Source organism: Crocuta crocuta, unplaced genomic scaffold (assembly GCF_008692635.1).
Source record: "Crocuta crocuta isolate KB4526 unplaced genomic scaffold, BGI_CrCroc_1.0 scaffold424, whole genome shotgun sequence".
NCBI classification, from domain to species: domain Eukaryota; kingdom Metazoa; phylum Chordata; class Mammalia; order Carnivora; family Hyaenidae; genus Crocuta; species Crocuta crocuta.
The window spans coordinates 575,287-585,160 of record NW_027530977.1 but is presented as its reverse complement, the minus strand read 5'-3'; the positions used below and the strand labels follow the sequence as shown (position 1 = coordinate 585,160).

The window sequence follows — 9,874 nt, the reverse complement described above, 5'->3', positions numbered from 1 at the left end:
GTGCTGAGGAGGCCTCCTGTTTGGGAACGGCATCCCTCTTCGGAGAAGCGTGGGGCGGCTGCGCGGATGGTCTGCTCACTGCCGCTGCCGGGCTAACGGGCGCCGCCTTCGGTTTGGGCTGCGGTGATGACGGCACTGGAGCCAGATCGCCTCCCAGCGCTCTTTTCATCTGACAGTTTAAACAGAGCCACTCTTTTACCTAGAAGTAAAATGAGACAATGGTCAGTGAAACAGTAACAATGTAAAAACACACAAAAAAAATTTTTTTTAAATGCATGGTACCACTTGACGTTATGTCGCTCATCATTTGAAACATAAAATATAATCAAATTATTTCACTTAATGTATAGTAAAATATTAAAATTTGGGGGCGCCTGGGTGGCTTAGTCGGTTAAGCATCCAATCTCGGCTCAGGGCATGATCTCAGGGTTGGTAAGTTCGAGCCCTGCACAGGGCTCTGTACTGACAGCTCCGAGTCTGGACCCTGCTTCGGATTCTGTGTCTCCCTTTCTCTCTGCCCCTCCCCTGTCTGCACTCTGTCTCTCTCTCTCTCTCTTAAAGGTAAATAAACATTAAAAAGATTTTTTAAATAAAAAATAAAATAAAATACTACACTGAAATATGATTAACGAACCCCAAAGACTTAACCACTGTATATTTTACGGAAAATAAAAAGTAAACATGAACATAAAGTTGAATTTTTTTCCAATATTAATTTTGTTGTTCTTTGCCTTTGATTTACTGAGAGCATTTTTACCACTAGAAATAGAAAACACTGTATCATAAAAAGACCACTTATAACAGATTTCACACATCAGTTACATGAGATATTTTCTCTACTGGTGGTTCATGAACAGTTTTTAGTTATACAACCCAGAGTACTCTTGTCAAATTATTAACACATTGCTAATTTCTTAAATTAGCAGAGCATTACTTTCCCCTCCAAGGCAACATAATCAAATGTGTGAAAACAAAAATTATTAACCACACTGGGTTAGAAAGAGAACATTCATCGTTACAAAAATAAGGAAAAAAATAATGGCATCCCTTCAAATTATCATAAATAATAGCATTATTTTACAGAGGAAATATTTTTCCTTTAAAATTTTATGTATATACTACAATATAAGTAAGCAATATACTGATTTAACTGGTGAGATACATATAGATGTGAGATATACGTCATACACACACACACACAGTTTTAGGAGTAAATGCATCTGTTCATTTCATGTCACATCAATTATGAAAAGGAGATGGTGAATTTGATACTTATTTCAGAATATAATTTAAAACTACTTATGTTTAACATTTACCTCTCTTTTTTAAGAAGCAGAGAAGTGCACTAGTGGGAGGGAGGGGCAGAGGGAGAGAGAGAATCTTAAGCGGGCTCCATGTGCACTGCAAAGCGCAATGTGGGGCTCGATCCCATGGCCCTGGTATCTGAGCCATAATCAAGAGTCGGACACCTAACTGACTGAGACACCCAGGTGTCCCTTTACATTTTTTTAAATTCCAAAGTAATTTATGTTTATAATACAAAATTTTAAATACTTCCAAAGTAATTTAGAATGTCAAATTCTATGTGATGAAATCTTCTCCACCCAAAGTAACCAGTGTTACCAATTTAGCACTGACGTTCTTTGTACAGAATTCTACATGGTCGAAAACTAATTATATGGAGCACCAATANAAAAAAAAATACATATATATATATATGTATTTTTTATATATATATATATATATATATGCTCTTTTCTTGCAAAGAACTTCCTTTTGAAAACAAATGGGACTAACTTTTCCCAAACTCTTAAAAACTTCTTTATCACTTGACAGTTCATACTGTTAAACATTTAAAAAAATTTTTAATGCTTATTTATTTTTGAGAGAAAGAGAGACAGAGCATGAGTGGGAGAGAGGCAGAGAGAAGGAAACACAGAATCTGAAGCAGGCTCCAGGCTGAGAGCTGTCAGCACAAAGACCAACATGGAGCTTGAACTCATGAGCCCTGAGATCATGACCTGAGCCGAAGTTGGGCGCTTAATCAACTGAGCCACCCAGCCACCCCTCTTAAGCTTTTTAATTAGGAAAAAAAAAAAAAACTTTACTGAATGTTTTAATTATTAAAATGGCTTTAAAGTAAAAAGCACACCGAAATTATTTAAACTCATTCACCAGTATAAGAGGACTTACTTTGCAATCTCATGGAAAGCAAACTTTTGTTTAGAAAAGGTTGAAAGAGACTCTCAGCTCTAACATGTTATTTCTGTTTAAAAGTTTATTCAGAAAGTAAAATTAAAATATTTGTTAAAAATGGATGGAAAGTAGTTGGGTGTTCATTACATTTGTTTTCAATATAGGGGTTGAATGTCTACGTACTTTTATATTATTTTCTTTATGTTTCTGTATGTTTGAAGCATTTCACACAATAACTTTTCATATATATAAATATTTGAATCCCAAAAGAGAAGCATTTGCTACTTAAAAGGTGAGCTAGAAGGTAAGGAAACTTTCACTCTGCTTTACCCCCTTCTTGATGGACAGAAATTCCTCCACAAATATGCATCTACCTACCTAACCGTCTCCCCCACTCTCAACAACACTGGTGCTGTTCTACTCTTTATTTTCTCTCATTTGTCTTTTTCCACAACCTTATATGATACCATAGCACCTCATAATCATACAAACAAGGTAAAAGGAAATATAATTAAAAGCATAATTTTTTACCTATTCTCTCTCATTGTTTTTTTTCTACAAAACATTATAAGATGTACATCCACATTAACCTCATTAAATCACAAACTCCTAGGGTTTGTGACTTGCATTGTAGTTAATTGCTCTTATTCTTTTTGACAAGTGTTATGGCCAAAGTAGATGTGAAATTCAGTCATCTATTCCTTTTTAATTTTTTTTTTTTTAAGTAAGCTCTACAGCCAACATGGGACGTAAACTCATAACTCTGAAATTGAGTCTCATGCTCTACCAACTGAGCCAGCCAGGCAACCCCACCTATTCATTTCTTTATTCAAGTATTTATTTAGTAACTTCTACTTGGCACATAGCACTGAATAAAAGAGTCAAAAATCTCTATTCTCCTGGGCGCTGCATTAAAGAAGAAAACAGATAAGAAACAAGTTAACATGTAATATAACTTCAGGGTTATTATAGGCATATAATAAGTATCTGATGATACTGTAATGACTCCTTTTTTTTTTTCTTTCTTCCTGCTAGGAAACTTCCTAGTTTCCTTCCACTTTCCCCCTTGAACATTTCCTCGGATTCATTTGGTTTTATCAACAAAATACTCAGTCTGTCGGCAGTGTGAACGTTGGAGCGTCACACATAGCTAGCCAGTAGGCTCTCATTCCACCTTGAACCACTGCAAAATTAGAACACTACCATAGCGTATCAAATGTATAATTTACATTAATACTGGGAAATAATTCTATATTGCCCTTATTCCAAAATCAAACGTCCCCTTGTAGTTTATAAATGTATATGACTCTTGTTGCCACATAAGGACACAAAGAAGAGTCAGGAAGAAAGGTAGAAAGCCCAAGGTACCGCCTCTTCTCATTTCCTCTTAATAAACCCTTTTTTTGAGAGATTCCACAGTCCCACCTTTTATTCTTTTAATGACCACATTTTCTTCACTCTGATAAGCAACACATAAAAAACATTTTGATGCCTCCATGTTCCTCTTCACCACTAGAATACAGGTTAAAATCACTGTAGCAATCACAATATGAAAAGCTCTTTATCCTCTTAGGATTTTTTAGAAAGAGCCTCCTTTATATTTAATTCTACTGGCCAAATCCATTGAAAACAAAAATGATTTTTACCTCAGCTCTTAATCTAGTCCTGGAAACACTAGCATTTCCAATTCCCTGCTTGACAGAAGAACAAAAACAAACTTCCCATACACTGAGAAGATGAAAAAGTCCACAACCCGCCCCCCCGTCTCCAGCATCACAAACCACCTTCCACTGTTCTGTGGGCCGTGTCTTTCACAATGCACACAGGGAGAATAACGAGTAACAACAGTGCCTCTGCCCTCTCAGTCCTTGGCATTATAAATCCTGTAGTATTTGCACTGCACTCTCCAGTATTCAAAGGTGTCTATGCTGATTATGAAAGGTAATTTCCCATTCATCTTGGTGTACTTCCAAAGCCACTGTACCCCACTTGGCCTTAGTCATTGCTCAGATACGTTACACCCTCACAAAAACATAACTCATGCAAAACAAACAACCGCAGAAGGGGGTGAGTCTAACTACTTCCCCTCACACCTCAATGCCTCTCCCAGAACTGTGAAATAAAGTTAATCTTCTGCAAAAAATTCAAAATATCTAATTTCCTTAGTATAATTATTATACTAGCACTTATATCATCCTTCTATTTCTGGCTCTGTATCTCCTCAAAAGATGGTAAGCAAAGAATGGTAAGAACTTTCTATCTAGGAGTCTTTCTATAGACCCCCTGCAGTCTAACTAACACTTTAAGCATGATAGATGTCCACCGTTTCTCAGCTGGTTTGAGTGAAATAAATCAACTGAAAACGTCTGCTCTTCCAGCTACAGCTTCCCTGTGCTTACTCTGCTAATTCCCACTGTTCATGCAGTGTGTATGACAGGCTTTGGCCTTCATTTTCTAGTTACATGCCTTTCTCCCCAAAATCCTGCTCGATACCTCTGGCCGTGGACAATCCCATTTTGCTTCAAACTGAAAGCGTCCTTCATAATCACCCTACCTGCTAACCATACATATTTTCCCTGCCCAGAGGCAATTACTGCCTCACTTCATTTCTAAAATTAAACATTTATCTCTAAGTCTGAGCAAAAATGAACCCGAATCTATTCCCATCATTGCCTCAAACACTCGTTGCCATTTCCACTTGGTACCCATACCTATGACACAGCTCGTTCTCCTATCTCTGCGTCACTGGGTCTTCAGTCCACTGTAGCCATGAGCAAGGATCTTAGAACATTTCAGTCCTTATCATTTCTTCCTCATGCCACAGAAGTCAGACAATATCCAAGGCCAAGGCTGATTCACAGAAGAAATCTTCCACCGATATTTCATAAATGAGTTTCCATGTCCCTTGCCACAACCTACACCTATTCACTAAATTACACTATAATCATCCACATCTATCTGATAAATGATGGGAAAAATGTGAGACAATACCAAGGAAACCTACAACTATATCAATATGTCCAAGAAGAATTCTTATCTTCAATAAATAAAAATTAAAATGAAAGAATCCAATTTTATTTTTTTAAAAATGTCATTCCTCACCTATCTGCAATTCTAAAGTTTGCATAACAAAAGGAAAATAGTCATCTTTGGCTCTCCCTGCTCATACATTTACTTACAGAAAGTACACACACTAAACTCAAGGTCTGGAGACGCAACTGTTTAATGAGCTACTCTAATTCAATTAGCTCTTTGGAAAGGAACAAAAGAAAGGCATAAAGTTGTTCATTCACTCTTATAATTTAATAGGCTGCATAAATGGGATAAGAGACTGGTTAGCCAAGATTTCTGCTCATTCTGAGGTCACTGTGTATTCTAATGTAGTCCTGCATAATTAATATAACACACCTCCCTGTTTAACCCAATCCCCTGGGTTCTACTTTGTTGAACCTTTATTGTTTATCAGAGCTGTGAAATGTAGTAATACAACTCCATTATCTAAGGACTTTGATGAATAATCATAAATGTATTATTTAAATGTTTCAAGATGTATCACTTAAGCTTGTAAACTGCATATAGAAAGTTTCAATTATTGTTGCCACTTTCAAAAAAGAGTTAACAAAACTTTTGATTACTATTGATTACTAAAAACTTACATTCTGATTTTTAAGAGTGTGTCTTCAGTAATAATTTAAAAATAATTAATACATCTAAGCATCAAGGTGAGTTGACAAATGCTGGGGTACTAGAGTTAAAGTATGCTCTTGCTCAGAACTGTTATTAATCTATTTAGCTACAAATTTCTCAAAAAAAAAAAAAAATAGTCCAGAAGGCCTAATGACTAACATCCACTCTTCACTGCACTCCAAACTGCAACTTTGACACACAAAATGTACGTAAGATTTACAATGCAATCTCTGCTCAACATAGCATACCACTTGAAATAATGGAACATCAAAAGAAGAACACAATGTTGGGAATTTATATTTGCTGGTGTACATACCATTCACATGAGCTGCTGAACAAATTTGCTTCAATCATGCTTTCATTCTGTCCCTATACAATAAAACTTGTTGGGGTCTTACTTCTGCAAGCATAACAACTCAACTCTTCTGCAAACCAGGACACCTACGTGTGCCATTTACTCTGTCACAGCAGTATCCTCTCTCTGTCTTATGTTGGTCATGACGCACAGCCTAATGTGTACTCCTCTTCCACTTATCTGAATGCTACCCATCTTTAGGGTCCACACTGAACTTCCTCCTTCACCACTTAATATTCCAAGGTTCTTCCCTTCTCAACTCTCACTACTATAGTTTGAACCATAGCACTTAGATTCATATTTTTTTAATTTTTCAGTTTAAAATTTGTTTCCAATTATTCCTTCTTTTCTCCTCCTGTCACATGGACTCAAATGGAGCAACTGCTTCTCATAATTTAATTATTCTGAAGTGCTTCCTCTTTTTCATTAAATTATCTTCAAGTATTTACTGAATATGTTATTTATATTTTATATTACATTATTTACATTATTCTGAAGGCCAGAGAAAACATAATTACATAACAAACGTTATATAATAACATAATGCATCCTATTATAAAGAGGAAACTAAGCTATCACTTGAAAACAGTATGTTTTCTGCTATTCAAGGACTGCCCAAGCCACACGACCTCCTCCACAGAAGCAGTTCCTCACGGAGAGCAATTTGGCTACAGATGGCTCACTGGAGCGGACATCTTTAGCTCTGCATATTAATGTGCAATTTATTTTGGCAAAAAACAGGACACTAGTGTTCCTCAGAAATGTGATGACATGCTTAGCAACTCTGGTTAACAGTTTAGTTTAAAACGATCCATCCAGAAGTTGGAAGGATACTTTCTCTCTTCTGCTGCATAATTCAGAAACCATTAACAAACCTCATGAAATGTACACTAAACATAAAATTCTCCTTCTTAAGTCATCATTAAACCCCACCTGGGGCTCTCTGCTGTCAATGCAAAGGCAGCTTTAGATCCCCTGTCTCCTCTCTGCCCTGCCCCACTCATGCTTCCTCTCTCTCTCTCTCTTTCTTTCTCTCAAAAATAAATAAACATTAAAGAAGAAAGCATAGTTTAATGTTTGTCAGTGTAGGCCAAAACAAGAAAATCACTTTTGACAAAGCAAAATTTAAAAATTAATTATGCTACACAGACATGAAAATATATTTGTACTCTATTACAGTCACACAAAGATGAGAATCCCAAATCAGAAAACTAAACTTACATACACTATGCATTAACATTCCGGAATGGCTTCCCATACGGCAAATCCCAGCTTTCTAACTTGAATGATTAACACACACCCTGAGCTATCACACAATTTTGTAGCCAGTGATCCAAGAGTTCCAATTAGGCTGTGTCTGCAAAGAGCTTATTGAATTGTCCTCTTATTTCATTTAAAAACGAAGAAGTAAATTCCATTAGTGAAAAGAACCAAAGGTCACATAAACTTTGTGAACTCATTATGTATGCTGAAAGCTATGTATCTTTTTTTTTAATTTATTTATTTTTAAAGAGAAGGTGCAGACGTGAGAATGCACACACAAGGTGGGGAGGAGCAGAGAGAAAGGGAGACAGAATCCCAAGCAAGCTCAGCACCATCAGCACAGAGTCTGATACGCAGCTGAACTAATAAACTGTGAGATCGTGACCTGAGCTAAGATCAAGAGTCAGGCACTTAACGGACTGTGCCACCTAGGCACCCAGAAAGCTACAAATCTTTAATTCAGTCATATGCTCACTAGAATTAAGGTAATCGTTTGTACACTGAGTTGGAAAGGGAAAAAAATACTTATTTAAAAAATATACTAAATGCTTAACGTATATTAAATCTTTTGTAAAAAAACAAAATTTCATAAGGATTTTAGTCTCTTTTAGCTTTCTGTGAATGGGGCCACTTATAACTTTTATTTATTCAAATTTTATATAGTTGTACATATGCCCATTTTCAAGAATGTCTTTAAGGAAGAGGAGGCAAGATGGCGGAGAAGTAGGGAGCTCTGTACATTTCACTCGCGCCCGCCCCCCCATCTCTCAAACAGCAAAAGCCTGAAGCCATAGGACACTGAAATGCAGGAATCAGGGAGAAAAAGAGAGGCCACTAAGAAGACAACCTCATAGGTGCTTGAGTGCGAACTGAGGAAGATAAAAACAGGCCGGGACCCTGAGACACAAAGTGGGAGGAGGGAACCCCCTTTGTGGAATGCTGCAGAGAGTCGACGGGAAGGGAAAGAGCGGCTGAAACTGCTCATAGAAATGTCCCTGGAGAAGAGAAAATCTCAGCTCGGACGGAGAGTGATCCTATTTCTAGCTGTGGTGCTGACTTCGGGCTGGTGCCCTGGTCCCACGCGGCACCAGGAGAAACTGCTCCTCACCCTTGTTCCCCCTGCTCGATCCTGGCTGGGAAGCAGCCCAGCCTGTGGGATTATATTTCAGGCGGTATCAATAAAACACCTGGACTAAGACCTGGAAACGAGGCGTGGCTTGGGACATAGAAAACAGCCCACCTTGGCTACACCAGTGGCACAGGGAGATCAGACCCAGGAGAGTGATTTGCAACACCTGGTTCATTAAGGGACCGGGGCGCCGCCATTTTTCTCCACACAGCCAACAAGGCAGAACCTCAAGGAGCTGCCCTGTGACCCCAGTGGAGGCTAAGACCCACCTACACCAAACCACGCCAATCCCTGCTAGAGAGCTGCTTTTTTTTCTTTTCTTTTTTTTTTTTTTTAACCAGAGCCCAGGGCAAGACCAACATGGATGCACTGCTGTGATTAATTCTAGATCAATTCTTTCTATTCAGATATATTTTCCCTTGTCTCATTCATATCCCTCTCCTCTGCTGCACTGGGCACTCTGGTCATTGGTTTGCTTAAGCAGTCACATTTAATCCATTCTCTACATGTATATTCAACACCTCCACCACTACCTTTCTATCGCTCTCTGGAGTAATCAGACTATATTGTTTCTCTGAGTAGCATTATCTTCATTTCTTTCTCCTCGCCTCCTACCATATTCTCCTCTATCTCTCTGAATTAAGCTTCTTAGTCTCTCTTCCTTGTCATCATCCAATTTCGTTTTCTCCCTGCCCTGCCATTTCTCTCTTTGTATATGCTCTTCCACCAGCAGTGCATACACCCGANCCTCTCCTCTGCTGCACTGGGCACTCTGGTCATTGGTTTGCTTAAGCAGTCACATTTAATCCATTCTCTACATGTATATTCAACACCTCCACCACTACCTTTCTATCGCTCTCTGGAGTAATCAGACTATATTGTTTCTCTGAGTAGCATTATCTTCATTTCTTTCTCCTCGCCTCCTACCATATTCTCCTCTATCTCTCTGAATTAAGCTTCTTAGTCTCTCTTCCTTGTCATCATCCAATTTCGTTTTCTCCCTGCCCTGCCATTTCTCTCTTTGTATATGCTCTTCCACCAGCAGTGCATACACCCGACTCTTTATTTGTAGCTGGGAATTCTGGGTTTATGCTTTTAGACTGTCCTTTGTCTTTTGGGTTTTTTTTCCTTTTTTTTTTTCCCCTTTATTTTCCTTTTTCTTTTTGCCTTTCGGTTTGCTTGTCTGTTGGATTTGTCTGTGCATTTGCATGCCTTTGTTCCCTATGTGTCTGTCTGTTTTCCTT

General features: G+C 38.0%; 1 protein-coding gene across 1 annotated transcript in view; it reads right to left on the bottom strand.

Moving 5' to 3' along the window:
- Nucleotides 1-9,874, bottom strand: part of PCLO (piccolo presynaptic cytomatrix protein) — a 420,227-nt gene that overhangs the window by 386,013 nt on the left and 24,340 nt on the right. The window contains exon 3 of the mRNA XM_077770160.1: nt 5-199. Coding sequence (XP_077626286.1) covers nt 5-199 — 195 coding nt within the window. The remainder of the gene's footprint in view (nt 1-4; nt 200-9,874) is intronic.